At 48.2% G+C, this 15,794-nt stretch overlaps 1 protein-coding gene across 1 annotated transcript; it reads left to right on the plus strand.

Moving 5' to 3' along the window:
• Positions 1 to 1,056: 1,056 nt before the first annotated feature.
• On the plus strand, positions 1,057 to 14,786 carry ACTR1A (actin related protein 1A). Its single transcript, XM_051799556.1, has 11 exons — positions 1,057 to 1,194; positions 6,717 to 6,781; positions 7,660 to 7,735; positions 8,439 to 8,564; positions 9,339 to 9,463; positions 9,777 to 9,993; positions 10,914 to 11,006; positions 11,732 to 11,906; positions 12,767 to 12,828; positions 13,200 to 13,240; positions 13,629 to 14,786. The coding sequence occupies exons 1-11, from the start codon at positions 1,147 to 1,149 to the stop codon at positions 13,729 to 13,731; spliced, it is 1,131 nt and encodes a 376-aa protein (XP_051655516.1). The 5' UTR covers positions 1,057 to 1,146; the 3' UTR covers positions 13,732 to 14,786.
• Positions 14,787 to 15,794: the final 1,008 nt, after the last annotated feature.

Here is a 15,794-nt window from a genome sequence, read left to right on the forward strand (position 1 = left end):
TCCAAGTTCCGCATGAGAGGAAGAGGGGGGGCAGACACTGATCCCTTCTCTGTGGTGATCACTGACAGGATCTGAGGGAATGGCCTGAAATTGCCTCAGGGAGATATCAGAAAAAGGTTCTTCATCCAGTACATTGTTGGGTGCTGGAACAGGCTCCCCAGGGAAGTGGTCACAGCACCAAGCCTGACAGAGTTCAAAAAGCACTTGGATAATACTCTCAGGCACATGGTGTGACTCTTGGGAATGGTCCTGTACAGGGCCAGGAGTTGAACTCGACGATGCTTGTGGGTCCTTTCCAAGTTGGCCTATTCTGTAATTCTGTGATTGTCTGCTTGGGCTAAAGGCAGGAACAACAGGAGAAAAGTCCATATCTGCAGGAGAGATGTGGGACAGGACAGGTGAGTTCTGAATCAGCCTTCAGGTGCACTCACTGACATGGAAGTTCATTTTAATTAATTTCAAGACCCCGTGTTTCAGTCATCGATCATTTCAAGTGCTTTTAGAACATGTAGCCAATGGAAAACAAGAGGAAACACATTGTTCACGACCAAAATACCTGTGATGTGTATCCTTTATGCCAGCACTTCTTTTGTGGTTGCCGTGCCTCAAAAATGCAGAGAAACAGGCATTTCTCGGAAGCAACAGATGTGTTAGGACCAGCAGTTTGTAGAGATAATCCCATGAAATGATGAGACAATAAAACACTTTCCTTAGTCATAGATGCCCTCTCCAGAAGTTGATGGGATCACCTTTTTCTCCCTTCTTATTAGAAAAAATTAGCGTGCAAAAATCTATTAGGTGGAAACCTGCCAATTGTGATGTAGCGTTTTTGGTGGAAGTGCCCAGTTCCCCCTTGGACCGCAACATCCACCGGTTTCCCGGCCGTGGATGTGTCGGGAGCACTTCCTTTTTCCGAACTCCGCCTCCCGGCGCGCCCCTCTCCGGGCGCTGGACTACAACGCCCGGCATGCTCCGCGACAGGAATGTAGACTCACCGAGCGTCGCTTTACGCCGGACTACAACTCCCGGCAGGCGCCGCGGCCGCGGGAATACATCACCCAGGCGGCGCCGCGTCCCCGCTCCGCGCGTGCGCCGCCGAGGGCTGGGCTGTTGCTCCCTGACGGGCGGCTGCGGCGGGTCCTCGCCATGGAGTCCTACGACGTGATAGCAAACCAGCCCGTCGTGATAGACAACGTGAGTGCAGCCGCCCGCGCGTCCCGGGACCGGGGGGAGCGGGGAGGGCCCGCAATCCCTTTGTCATCGGGGCTTGCCGCGCCCCGCCCGCCGCACCCCCCCCCCGGCCGGCCCGGCCGCCGCCTCTGGCCCTCGCAGAGCGCCGCACGGCGTCCTCGGGGGGCGGGGCCGGCGCGCCTCGGCGCGCCGCGATTGGCTGGGGCGGCTGCCACTCACCCGCGGCGGGGCCGCTGCCCCGCGTTGGGGGGCGCAGCCCCCGCCACCGCCGGGCTACCACTGGCGGGGAGGGGCGGCGCGCCCCCATTGGCTGCGGCGGCTGTCAGTCAGCGGGGCGACCCGCTGGTACCTGCTGGAGCAGGGCGGGACCGCTGCGGCAGCACCTGCGCTCATTGGCAGTGGGGGCTGTCAGTCACGCGGGGCTGCCCCGGCCCCGCCCCGCCGCTCTTTGTGCCGGGGGGACAATGGGGGTGCTGGGCCAGGCTGTGGCCGCACTCCCGGCGTGCTCTGCGGCGGGATATGGCCGGGGGTCCAGCGGGCTCCTGTCAGGCCTTGGGTGGACCCCCACGCGCTCTGGGGGTCCCCGCTCCTCCCGCGGCCCGTGCGGGGCGTGGAGCCCTGCATCCAGGTCCCCATCACAGCCCCAACGGAGGGGAATACACCCCCAGTACTGCACTTCCTCCAGTGCATCCAGCACGGCGGTCACAGCAAGGGAGTGCCGCTCCCAAGGCCTGGATTTCCGTGCTCCTGAAGGATCTGCTCCCAGCACAGATTGCATCAGCTGTAGTTTGACAGCGTGGTGTGGTGTTGCAGATGGCTGCTCCAAGCTGATGATACTGCTCATTAGCACAAAGCAGACATGCACCTCTGTGGGCAATAGCTCGGCTGGAGATGAATGACAGTGATTCCATGCCTGGTACTTCTGGGTCCAGTTCTGATTTGCCTCATCCAAGCTGGCCTCCCAGGAGGAAGGACCATCCAGGAAAGGGTGGGAGGGCGTATCTTGGAGGGAACCTCCTCCAGTGTAGTGAGTCACAAATCCATGCTCCTCCCTTCTGACCTCTACTGCCAGGGATTCAGATTTTGTTGTTTTGAAGGGTCAGTATTGTGCTCCGTTCTTTCTCCAAAAGCTTAATTTCTGCTGAATCCTTTTGCTGTATGACATGTGGATCTGCTAGCCTGGCACTTCTCAATTTATTGCTTTATATCCCCATGAAGTGAGTGATTGTAGGTGTTCTCAGATCAAGCCAGTTATTCTTCTGACCCCTTCTTTATTATTGATCCCAGTTTCCTCTCTACGCATTGAGCTCTCTGATACAGTTTTGGCGTTGTTTCTTTCCCTGGAATCACAACAGAGAGATTTAGGTTAGACACTGAAGGAAAGCATCTAATGGAAAATGAGATTAAGCAGTATAATTGACCATGTTGAGGAAAACATGTATCTCCTTTATTGAGGATATTAAAGAGTGTGTTAGGTTGATTTTTCTTAGAAATGACTGGAGCAGCACCGATCCTGCTGTGTTGTCGAGTGATTAGCTGACCATTAAAGTTATTTCTAGGCGTTCTGGTGCTGTGAGGATGAGTTTGTGGAGCTACGGTCACACAGTAACAGCCTGTATCTAATTTCAGCATGTCCTCTTACTTAGTGCAATGATTGCCAGCCACCCCTGCATCAGAGCTGAAGAAGGGCTCATGTGCCAGCAGCTGACTCTGTGTCTTTTTTCATTTTATCAGCTGGTCTTATAAAAGCCAATTCTTCCTTTTGCCTCCCTGATAAGCGAGCTCCCTCCCTTCCCCTCCCTGCACAAGCAGTAGAATGGAGCAGTTGTTGTGACATCTGCCTCGAACACCTGCAGGCCGTGGGCAGAGGGGCCTGGTGGTGACTCTGCATTTTTGGTACTCTTTGGAGTTCAGGCAGGATGGGAAGTGGAGCTGCACAGAGCAGGTACTGCCGTTCCCACGGCTGTTCCGTTGCTGCTTTTCCTCAGAGAGGTGTGTGTGGGAGGGTAGGAAGGGGTAAATGAGATAGTGAGCTGGTGAACGAGCTCGACCCCCTCTAGTCCCGGCTGTGCTCTAGTATCTGTGTGTTCCAAAAGGCCATTAAAGGATGTAGCTAAAAACTCAACAAGGAGGATTTTTTCCCTTCCCTTTACCAAACAGTGCTCTGGTTTTCAGTAGGGAGAGTTTTGTAATTTACAGTGAGAGGTTGGAGCTGTACCTCAGCACAACCTTAATGCTCTTCATTGTCTAATTCTTAAGAGTTGTGTTCGTCTTGCAGTCCCAGAAGCTCTCTCTGTGTGATTTGGGAGCCCTGCTGAACCTTATGCACATGTAGATAGTTCAAAGGTGGCCTTAGAAAGTGCAGATTCCTCGACCTCTGTGAAATTATCCCTTGTTTCATAAAAAGAGGATAAAATTTGGCTTTATAGTCTAAGTGGTGGCATTTAAGCAGCTGAGCTGTCAGTAAGGGCTGTTGTGTCTTTGGTTTGTTCTTGATCTTACAAAATCTGTATCTAATAAAAGAATTCTATGACAATATAAATGTGCACTCTCCGTAGAAAGTGCTATGCAGTAGATTGACTCTTGGTGATTTCTGTTTAAATTCATGCATCAAGATGAATGTATCCATAAACTGACTGGCTACAGAGCCAGAGGATGAGGCATGTTCAGTTACTTCATGGTACTCACAAGAATTTTCCATGAATTTATCTTCCTTGACCTTTACATTTTACATCTAGTTTTTCTTCTTTTATTCTTTTGCTCATATTAAAGTAAAAAAATAAATAATAAAAAATTGGATGAAAGCTCAGGCAGGATAGTTGCTGGTGGAAGCATATAAATTTGTAAATTTTCTTTTAAGTTCTAGTAAATCAGAGTTTGTAGCAGAAGGGAAGATGCATGGGTTTTTTCTTATTTGAAACAAAAATGGAAAACCAGGTCTTTAAACTTTCCGAATCAGGGTTATTTCAAAATTTAAATGTTTTCTTCACATTGTGTAGGAATCTCAAACTGGTCTATAATAAACACATTTACTCATTGCACTCGTATCTGCAAAGAAGTAAAACGTTTTCAAGAAAAATTGAATAGGTCAGAAAGTGCTGTCAGGTCTTTGTAGTGCAGAGATAGCAAACAGCTGTGCTTGGTTTATTCCCAGGCACTTGGAAGCACAACTGTGTTGAAGCCCCATCGTACCACATTCAAAGCAGTCACTTGTTTTTGACTCCAAGTAGGAGTTCTGAACTACCGGCACATTCAGTTAACTTTGAACTTCAGTATGTAAATCTTAAAATACATAACTTGCTGGGAATCTCAGCAGGACATGCTTTGTAATTTTTGGTCCAGCATAAGGAAGTTTTAATCTCTAAATTAAAATAGGAGCATCATTGTTCTCCTGAAACCAGTTCCCAGCAGCAGACTGTGCTGGCAGCAAGATCAGTCATTATCTTGAATAAAATATTCAAGAAGTGCAATATTCTGATGTGGTTAAGTTATTGCATTCAGCTTGTTTGCTCTGAGACTTGACAAAGTATGGTACTCTTTCCCAGGTAGAGAGTTGTTTATAACCTATAAGAAAAATGAAAGCAGTGGTTTTGTTTTATTCCTTGCTTCACTTTGAAGGGAGTAGCCAGAAGAGAGTCTGTCTCAAGGGAACTCTTTTTAACACTTTACAGGCCAGTTTGACACTGGTTTCAGTTAGTACAGACCTTGGGATGCAACTGGAGCTGAGTCCCTCTTGCCAAGAGGGAGCAGTCCTGCCCAGATGCCAGCTTGAGTGTGCTCCTGGAGCCAGTTTGGGTGCAGGTGTTTATCAAGAGACGAGATTTCAAGCAATCTACCTTCCATATGCTTTATAACTAGCTAGGTCTGGTCTGCAGAGTGTTCCTGACACTCACCTCCTACAGATGTGTCCTGGCAAACCTGACTGGCGGTTTCAAGGCAGGAGCGCCCTGGCTCATGTGACAGAGCACACATGCTCCATGCACAGCCCGGCTTCCTGGCTGAAAATGCTGATGGAAGTAGCTTGGCAAGAAGGCGATAGACTGTGAACAGGAGAGGCTGGGGACACCCCACATTCCTTTCTGCTGAGCCTGCTCTGGCTGGTAACCTCTGGCACTGGGATGGCGGAACTGCTGCAGCCAGGGCTTGACTTGCAGAGCCCTGAGCAGCTCATGTGGCCTCAGCCTCCTGACCCATGCAGAGGTGGTGAGAAGCAGAAAGCTACAGAGAAGCTGTGTTACCACTCATTTTAAAATGCTGTGGGGCAGCCAAAATGTCTTTTTGGCCTCAAAAACAGAGCAGTCCTGCTGCAGAACCCTTGAGAGTGAACAGGCACTTCACAGGTCACAGCTTTCAGTGCAAACTCACACACTTTGCTCCCAGTATGGGGTAAAGCAGAATTGCTTCTCTTTCTGCAGAAGAGCTTGCTGCCATGGTAGTCTGGGATTAACAGTGAAATGGCTTATCCGAGGAGATCCTATGAAAATCTGCTCCTTACCAAACCTGGGTGTTCCTGCAAGCTGCTCATTGTTTCAAGATGTCATTCCCTTGTGCAGGGAGAGGAAATGGAGGAGGGGAAGGAGTCAGCACAGATCCAAGTTGATGATGGGGTTTCCAGGGTGCTTCCGGACAGGGACAGGAGCTGCAGGGCCAGATGCCTGGCACTGACTCCCTGCCAGGACCTCGCTGTGGCTGGTTTTACCCACTGTGTTTGCTGCTTTGAATGTTGTAGAAGGCTCTTTGGATTTGTGCCTTACTGACTGCCATATCTCATCTCTTCTTCCTTATTCCTTTTGAACAAGCCATATTCCATCAGCTGCATTTCCTACCTCCAGCCTTTTCCTTTGCAGTCTGACCAACACCTTTGTCCTTTCCAGACACCAGGCTGGTTGGTTTCCAGTGTCTTTTCTGACCACGTTTCTGTGGCCTGCCTCCTTAGTGTTAACTAGTTTATCTACCACTTGATCTTCTTTTCCCTAGTCTCCACTCAACCTGTTTCCCACAGTCCTTTCCTGCTCCCTTCTCTGACTTTATCCACCTTCCCTCCATCCTTTCCAAATTTACTTCTGAGAGGCCTGTAGCCATCATCCTCCCAGTACCCCCTGAAGCTGGCAGGGTTCAGTTGCACTTCCCTGGCTTTCTGGAGTACTCTCCTCCTCCCAGAGAGTATCTGAGATTGATAGAAAACTGTGGAGCATAGATTCAGCCTCCTGCGTTTCTCACAGTAGCACTGGGTAGAAGGTTACTGGTCTGTACAGAGCAGTGTCTGAGTGTGCACATGGAGCAGTGCCAGGGCCCAGGTGGTTGTGCTGATATTGTGTGATGTGTTGCTGCCTGTCACGCCCCTCCAGTGGCCAAGCTGCCACTTCCCATCCCCAACCCTACCCAAAGAGTTAGTCCCTAGGGAGCTTTATTCCAAGTAGAAAGGAAGGGATCTGGCAGTGCTGATGTACTTTGCTACTCCTCTAAAACTTATGAGGATGATGCAGTGAATGATAAGCTCATGCATTTGTCTCTTGCTCCCACAGGGCTCGGGTGTGATTAAAGCAGGTTTTGCAGGCGATCAAATACCAAAATACTGCTTTCCCAACTAGTAAGTATTCTGCTGGTCTTGGTAAGTTCTTAGTACTGTGTACCAATTCTCTGATACATAGAGTGGAAGAATGGTCCAGTTTTGTAATTGGAGAAATGAATTATTCTTTTCTGCCTGCTGCAAAGAAGCATCAGGGAGCGGAGATCTCTGTTGTTAAGTACTTTGAGATTTTCGGGGGGGGACACACATCATAAAAGATGACTTATCACTTTGTCAGGTTCAACACACAACCAAACCTGTAGGGTTCTTTAGACTGTAGACATAAGGAAAAGGACCTGGAAAAAGTCAGAGCTGGGATGAGAGGTGTGAAGACCTCTATATTTCTTTGGTGGTCCAGTATCTTGATTCCTGACAGACTTCCTTGGAAGTTTTCTGAGAGTTTTGCCAGGATGAAGACTGCAGGATCAAGAACTCTAATTAGTCACTGGCTTTTATTTTCGGTGGAGTAGATTTTTAATGAGTAATTTTTAGTTTGTTTTCTAAGCAGTGTGATCTGTAGGAGGTGGTGGGGTATGGGACCAGAAATGTCTAATCTCAGAAACCTGCCTGAGATCAGGCAGCTCCATGTGGATCTGTCAGCTCAGACAATTGCTCAGTCTAGCCATTGGAACAGGTAAATCCTGAGTCATCAGTGAAAATGTGGCCAGACTCAGATGGCTTGTGTCCCACCAATTCAAAACTCTCTAAAATCTGTTCTCTTCATCTCTGATTCTGAGATTAGCTTTGAGCAAACCTGGGTTTGTCTGCACCTGGTAGTGCCCCCAGACCCACCCATTGCTTTAGAAAGTGTGGTTAGGACAAGAGGAACACAGAGTACATAATGCTTTGGTGCATCTGAGCCCCCCGTAGAAACATTTATACTCTTGTCTCTGTTCCAGTGTGGGCAGACCAAAGCACGTTCGTGTTATGGCTGGTGCTTTAGAAGGGGACATTTTCATTGGTCCAAAGGCAGAGGTAAGAACACCTGTACACTCTACTTCTCCATATATCTCTGTATGATGCTGTAAGGAGGGGCTGTGGTTCCATGGTATCAGTGTTAGACCTGAAGAACAGAACAGATTGTCACTTCTAAGTGTGTCCAAGGTGAAGTGGGAAGCTTCATGAAATTCTTGTGCCAATCTGCTGACCACAGACCTCGTTCCCAAGACCTTCTATATCTGTCTTTTTTTTTTTTTTCTAGGCTACTTCTAGGTCTGTATCATTACATCCCCATCTTTTTGACTGGGAACTTTAGAAGTGGACCCTACTTGATTGCCTTTATCTCCCTGGCGTGGACACAAAGCTTGCTTTCCACAGTTCTGTTTCTGTCAGCACATAGTCATATGGTCTCACACTTCTTGAGAGCCCTCTGAACTTCATTCCCCAGTACCACCATTTGATAGGTGTCTGTGTGTTGGCTTGAAAAGTGTTAGGATGGAATGTGCTCTGCAAATGTCAGACTTTTCTACTTGGTATAAAAAGGCCTTGTCTGATCTTGTGAATACTTCTCTGGGAGAGATGTTTGTGATTAATTTTCACGTTTTTCCCTGTATGATAGAGATAAGTTATTTTGTAGTGGAATGCAAACTCAAGTTGAGTCTGACATTAAATCATAGTCCCAGGGCTCAGAAATGTGATTGAGTTTCTTGATGTTCTCTTGTCCTTTCTGTTTGCTCAGGAGCACAGAGGTCTCCTTGCGATCCGATACCCGATGGAGCATGGCATAGTGAAGGACTGGAACGACATGGAGCGCATCTGGCAGTATGTGTATTCTAAAGACCAGCTTCAGACGTTCTCAGAGGAGGTGAGAGACCTTATTATGTAACGGCACAGGTGTCATTCAGTGCATGTGTAACAGCAGGAGCCTTGGAACTCTGGGACTTTTCCTTTGCCCTTCTCTCTAAATGTGTGTCTGTCGTTAAATTAGGTTCTTTCACCTCTCAGGCGATGCTGCACAAGAAGTTCCAAGCAGAATTCCTCTCCTGATATGATGTTCTGACCTGACTGAAAATCTACCTTTCACATTTTCTATTCACACTCTCTAATGATTGTGCTCTAGGCCAAGTGCTTCTAACCTTTCCTGTTCTGCCTGCACATCAGGCATATCCACTCAGCAGTGACATGATTTGAAGTGAGGAAGGAGAAAACCACACACCTGTGGTCTGGAAGGATTTGACCAAAAGATTATTACATGTCTGAGAGTATAAGTCGTATAAGTGGAGTAGGAATATTTCTGTCTGCTCGTACTAAGACCATGTGCCTTCACCCTTTCTTAGGATCTGTGTATTTCGGCTGATCTGACTGACTTCTGCCACTGAGAGTCTTGTTTGTCCGTCATGGGGCAGAGTTACTCACAGACTATGATTCCTAGCGCTTCTTAATTAGACCAGAACCCTGCTGGTCTTCCAACCTAATCAAGATTATTCAGAGGCTAATACAGCTCAGTAGCTGAAATGATTCCTTTCTACCTGTCCTCTTGCACCAGTGGTTCCAAAAGTGAATAAATAAGTAGAAATTTTCAGGAACACACCCCTAGCTGCCTCCTGGTTATTGCAGCACAACTCCTTCTCTTTGCCAGCATCCTGTGCTGCTGACGGAAGCCCCCCTAAACCCGCGCAAGAACAGAGAGCGTGCTGCTGAGGTGTTTTTTGAGACCTTCAATGTGCCAGCACTGTTCATCTCCATGCAAGCTGTGCTTAGCCTGTAAGTGTCTTTCGTCTTTGATTTGTGTTTGTGGAATGTTGCTGTGAAATCCATTCTTTCACAAACCAAAAAAAACCTGTAGAAGATCTCACTGATGTCTGACTTGTCCCCTTTCCATGTAAGAACTGAAACTCAGTTTCTGTAATGAAGAGTTTTCAGGAATTTGCTGAACTGTGATGAGACCTCAGTTTTTGATGGTTTTTTAGCCTCTGTTCGTGTGAAATCTCTGCTCCCTGAGTTGAGTGTGGATGTGCTGTGTGCTTGGGCTCACTTTGAGTTGCTTGTTCTGACTTGACCCTTTGTCCCCGTGTAGCTACGCGACCGGGAGGACCACAGGAGTGGTGCTGGACTCCGGGGATGGCGTTACTCACGCGGTTCCCATCTACGAAGGCTTTGCCATGCCCCACTCCATCATGCGGATTGACATCGCTGGCCGCGATGTCTCACGCTTCCTGCGCCTCTATCTCCGGAAGGAAGGCTATGACTTCCATACCACCTCTGAATTTGAGATTGTCAAGACCATCAAGGAGGTGATGCCCTGTCTTGTTTCTCTTTATCCAAGCGGGTATTTCTTCTCAAGGGAAGTTGTGGCTTGTGGAATCTGGCGGGAAGTGCCAGCTCTGCACCTAACTCCATTATCTACCTGGGGGAGTCTAGGGTCACTAAGATGATTAAAGGACTGGAACATCTGTTGTATGTAGAAAGGCTAAGAGAGCTTGGACTGTTGAACCATGAGAAGAGATGGTTGGGGAGTGTCTCATCAATGTATATAAATGTCTGAAGGGAGGTTGCAGAGAAAACAGAGCCAGGCTCGTTTCAGTGATGTCCAGTAATAGGACAAGATGCACAAACTGAAGCACAGGAGGTTCTGTCTGAACATAAACTTTTTTAGTGTAAGGGTAATCAAGTGCTGGCACAGGTTGTCCAGAGGGTTGTGGAGTCTCCATCCTTTGTGATGTTAAAAAGCCACCTGGACATTGGTCCCAGACAGCCAGCTGTAGGGGACCTTTCTTGAACAAGGTGACTGGATAGGATGACCTGCAGATGTCCCTTGCAACCTCAGCCATCCTGTATTCTGGGTGAGTTATAGTCAAGGTCACATTAATCACTATTGAGGGGCTGTTAACATGAAGGTGAAGATGGGCTGGTGGTTTAGAATCCATTTTGCGTTTATCTGTGCTGCAGTTGCTCTGGGTCTGATGTCTTTCACTAGCGTTTGTTTACCCTTCAGGGCAAGGGTCTGCAAAATCTGTGGCAGGTAGGGGCCACGACTGGGACATTGCAAGGTATTTTACCTGATGTGAGCCCAAAATGTCAGTTCTTCAACGCAAAATACTGTTAAAATTGGTCTCCCCAAAGGGATACATGGATTTTGATTATTAGTGAGAAAAATATTTTACCAGAGGTATATGGGTTATCATCTCCCTCTCCCTGACTGTTTCCTCTCCAGCGTGCCTGCTACCTGTCAATAAACCCGCAGAAGGATGAGACTCTGGAGACTGAGAAGGCTCAGTACTACCTGCCAGATGGAAGCACTATTGAGGTTTGTAAGGACCACCCTGGGAGAATTCCTCATGTGAAGCACAGGGTTTCCAGAGCAGCCTTCTACCTAGTGATGGGAAATTTCATGTGGTGTTAGGTGGCAGGGGATAACTTTAAAAGACCAGAACTCATCCCGGGCTGTTGAACTGGACACTAGAATTTTTAGAGAAAGAAAACATTATGAGAAACCTTAACAACTTCTGGAAGTCCTGGGTAAGGATGCAGCATGACCATGAACTGTTTGAGTGCAGGCTCTGATCTAGGAAAACTTTATGCTGATCATTTGTGGAGTGTGGGTGGTTGTCGGCTCACTACATTCAGCAGTGGTTTTATTTGTGGCTTTTGCCCTGCCTAGAATTGTTTTCTGTGCAGGAACAGTTCCTTTGATTAGTGAGTTAGGAATATTCCTCAGAAGACTGAGCCCACTATAAATAGTTGAAGGAGAGGAAATACAGGTCTTACCTCCAGTACCAGGGCTGGATTTGCTCCCTTTTTGTTAGTGACCTACTGTATAGAGCTCAGCAAGCTTCTTTGTCTCTTTCATCTACAGAATGGAAATGGTGCCCTTTGTAGGAGCAGTATTGGCATTCACTTGGGTTCTAGTGATGCAGCATGAATGTCCAGGAAACTTCATTACTCTTAAGTTTCACCTAAGAAAGGCAGGCCCAACTGTAGGCAGTGAACAGCCACGTTGCTCTCTTCCCTCTGTGCTAACTTCTCTTGCAGATTGGCCCTGCCCGTTTCCGAGCCCCAGAGCTCCTATTCCGGCCAGACCTGATAGGGGAGGAATGTGAAGGACTCCATGAAGTGCTTGTTTTTGCCATTCAAAAGTCAGACATGGACCTGAGGCGAACGCTGTTCTCCAACATTGTGCTGTCTGGAGGATCCACACTTTTCAAAGGTTCCTGCCTCTTCTCTTTCTGTGGGCTGTGACGTACATGATCTCTTGCTTTCTTCTCATGTGAAACTGGGAAGATAACCCAGATCACCCAACTTGACCTGTGGGGTGAGGACTGTGGGAACTCTGCTCTCTTGGGGCAGTTACTGCCTGATTTTTCTGAGTCCTCATCACAGTCTTGTGGGTATGCTAAACACCTCTGCCCTCACACATCACTTCCTGGACTTAGGAGCTTTTATTGTTTTCTTCAGTGTTTCTGCCTGTGTCAGGACTGAATAGCTGTGTTCATTCCTTTTGCTGTAGCTCACAATATTTGAGGCTAGGTACCTGAAAGGCTCTTGCATCTCCTGAGGTTCCTTTAGGTCTGTAGTGTGCGAAAGAGTCCAACAGTCCTGGTCCTGCATGAAGTGTCGGCTATGTGTGTGCAGAAAGGTTTCTACCCATCCCCTCAGGGCTCAGCTGGTACTCACTGACCTGAAGATAACCCTCTGCTAGAACTCATCAGTCTGTTATCCACAGGTTGACATCTCCAAATAGGTCCTTGGCTTCCCATTCAACCCCCTGTAAAAACGGGCTGTACAGAGGAGGAATGCCTAGGGAAGGAGGAGGTCCTAGCTAAAAACCTGGTTTGCTTGACTCAAGTTGCTGCTGAGGGAGAGCCCATTGTGCCAGTGTTTGACATCTCAGTGAGACAAATTCCCATTCTCTCACTGGCTGTGTTATGTGCCTCCCCAAACTTAGTCTCTCTGTAAGATCTGGAGTGGGATATTTGAACAGGGCTACACAGGACATGTCCACGTTGTTAGTGGATGGAACCTGGGATTTTGTTGAGGTGCTCACATTACACATTTTGTCTTGTGTAGGCTTTGGTGACAGGCTGTTGAGTGAAGTGAAGAAACTAGCTCCGAAGGACGTCAAAATAAGGGTAGGAGCAATCTCTTGTGTTTAACACTTACTACCTGTGTTGTTCTGTGACCTTGAAAGAACCTTGTTGAGAGTGCAGCTGCCATTTGCTTCAAACCAGAAATGACTTGACTGGGACAGCCCACCAATTTGCTGTTGTGATGAAAACCAGTTTGGTTTCATCACTGAGTAGGTGGCTTCTCTGACAACATGACCCCTGTCCAGGATCCTGGACCACAATGGCTGTTTTGGGGGGACTGCCCAGGTGTCTTTCTGTTGGGAGAGATCATATCTGTGTTTGCCAGGCGTTAGCTGGAGCGAAGTAGGGGCAGTGGGTCAGGGAGAGCAGACTGGAGGTCAGGAAGGTACTGACTGATTCTCTCTTTCTCCCAGATATCGGCTCCTCAGGAGAGATTGTATTCCACATGGATTGGGTATGTACTGCACAGCAACATGTCTTGCTGTGGGAGGGGACTGGGGAGAGGCAGCCCATTGTCTCTGATGCTGTTGTCCCTCCTGGTGCTGTGTGTCAGGAGGGTTTTGTTGCTCAGCTGGGTGATTCTCAGTGTGTTCCTGGAACAGCAGTCAGCAGGTCGTGTGGGAGGGGGCAGCTAGTGCCAGGCTCTGTAGTGCCAGCACGTTTGCAGATAGAAGGAGAGGGAGTGACTGTGCAGAGAGCATTTCTGTCACAGGTAACTGTGAGCCTCAACACCTTTCTCACATGGGCAAGTGTCATGATAGAAACAGCCCATCTCTGCAGAGATACGATGAGAGTGCCCTCAAAGTTTTCCTCTAACCCATAGCATGCCTGTCTCTCCTCAGTGGCTCTATCCTGGCCTCTCTGGACACCTTTAAGAAAATGTGGGTTTCGAAAAAGGAATATGAAGAAGATGGAGCTCGTGCCATCCACCGAAAAACCTTCTAGCCCTGGGACCTGTCCTCAGTCTCCTCCGAAGACTCACTTAAACTCGCTTTTCTGAGTCTGAGTGTCTGAGAGCTGCCTGTGTGTGTGTGTGTGTGCGCCAGCATGCCCCGATGTCACTGAGCAAAGACGACAGCAGCAGGAGGGTTGTATTAGTACTACTAACTTTTTTATTTTATTTTTTTTTTGTTGGTTTTTGTTTTTTTTTTTTCTAATGGAAAGGAGAAAGTATCAATCTGAATTTCTCCAGAACGGCCCATTCCTTTTTCATGTCAGTCCTTTATTTTCCGTATCACAATCACATCTGTCACTGTAAAACAAACAAGCAAAAACAAAGGGAACAGCTCATAGAAACTGCCTGGCAAGCCAGAAGGGAGCCAACCACTGCAGACTGCTCGTGCAGGCTTTAGTCAGCCTAACTGCAATGCCTGGATTGTCTGGAAACACACAGCTGAGACCCCATAGCTACTTCCTTCTTTAGCAGTGTCTTCTCCATCAGTAGGTTTTTGAAGTTGTTTTTAATATATTTTTTATTAAGAGAAAGCACATTCTCAACAGTTAAGCCCATTTGCCCCCACTGTTTTTGGTGTCTGAGTGCGTGTATGCGTGTGTAACTTCTTAGCCTGATGTGGGGTCTGCACCACAGCTGGAGAAGTTGGCGATAGGACTTAGTTTGTATTGCATGGAGTAGAACAAAGCAAATCTAATCAGCTATCGTTGTACTAGACGGTTATTCTCTCGTATCTTGTTTTAAATACCTTTTCTCCTCTGGAAGCAAGTGCCCCGGAATGGGCGTGAAGGCACTTGTGTGTTCCCCCTCAACCTGCCAAGATTTACAGTGCTGACTTCTCGTGTTCTTTGTAAGAGTCGAGGCTGTTTCCCTCCTTCCTGCCATGTCAGGGCAAAGGGAGCATGTATTCACAGCCAGGCATTACTCTTGTGTACTTAATCCATTCTGGGGCAAAATAATAATTGGGAAGGTGCATTGTAATGTAAAAATTGTTTTATTTATTGAAATGTCTGAGGATATCTCAAATACTGACCACAGCACCTGGGAATTATGCTTTGGGTCTTCTTTAAACACCTGTCACCCAGGTGTTCGATGTTCGCACTGCGCACCGCACACACGCTTAGCGGAACGGCCAGCCCTGCACCACCCCCCTCGATGTTCTCTAGGAGTGCACAAAGGAGAGGACAATTAGCTCCACCAGGAGGTTGGTGTGAGTGGCAGGTTTGTGAGCAGGAAGCTGTCCTGCTGGCTGTGTTCTGCTGCACTGCGGTGCCTTTCTGCTCACCTGGTGACTGCTTTGCTTCTACTGCTCTAACAGCCGTGGGCAGCCTGCAGACCCGCTTGTGTTGGGGCATGCCACTGTTTACCCTTTAGGTTTTTCTTGTGCATTATTCGGTGCTCTTCCCCCCCCATTGTTACTTTTCTGCAGAACCTGGCAGTAGCAGTGGAGCGGGAGTTGCTTGGTGGCAGTTCCTTTCTGTTCATCACCAAACATCACCTTGGGGTCACTCCTGGGCACAGAAATGGCGTAAGAGCTGGAGGACTGCCACAGGGGTGAGGGTAAAGCCCCAGCTGAGACGCATGTAAGCAGCAAGTGGTTGCCACTGCAGGAACCACATTCTTGGGGCTCACCAGTGGGCTCAGAGAGGCTGTAGGCAGGCAGTTGTGGTGATCTTTCCCAGCTGAGGCCAGGCTGCTTGTTCACCTACCCCCATCAGAGCAGACTGTTTTTTAAGCAAGAATCATCAGTGCTCAGCCTTCTGCTGGAAAATCAGTTCCATTCTTGCTGGTTTGCTGCAGCACACAGAGGGGAGGCACCAAACCCCTCTCGGTTCCATGACGATGTGCGCCAGGCAGTGTCAGTGCTCTCCATCCCCCCCAGCCCCTCTGCTGGCCTTGCAGCAGCAATGCTCCATTTTGTAACCTGCAGTGACTGGACAGAACAGTGCTGTATCCAGTCTAGCGTGCGTTTGGTCTGCCTGACTGTTCCCTCGCACACTGTCCAAACCATGTTGCCTGGTGGTGCCCAGCATACTTAAATAAAATCATTCATATA

This window comes from Manacus candei, unplaced genomic scaffold (assembly GCF_025592945.1).
Source record: "Manacus candei isolate 608988 ecotype Guabito, Panama unplaced genomic scaffold, ASM2559294v1 h1tg000050l, whole genome shotgun sequence".
Classification (NCBI taxonomy): domain Eukaryota; kingdom Metazoa; phylum Chordata; class Aves; order Passeriformes; family Pipridae; genus Manacus; species Manacus candei.

Bases quoted from the DNA above. Each gene is read 5' to 3' on its own strand.
- ACTR1A (XM_051799556.1), top strand. From the start codon at position 1,147: ATGGAGTCCTACGACGTGATAGCAAACCAGCCCGTCGTGATAGACAAC. The intron at 11,907-12,766 runs GTTCCTGCCTCT...TGTCTTGTGTAG, and splicing joins AGGATCCACACTTTTCAAAG to GCTTTGGTGACAGGCTGTTG. The intron at 12,829-13,199 runs GTAGGAGCAATC...TCTTTCTCCCAG, and splicing joins CGAAGGACGTCAAAATAAGG to ATATCGGCTCCTCAGGAGAG.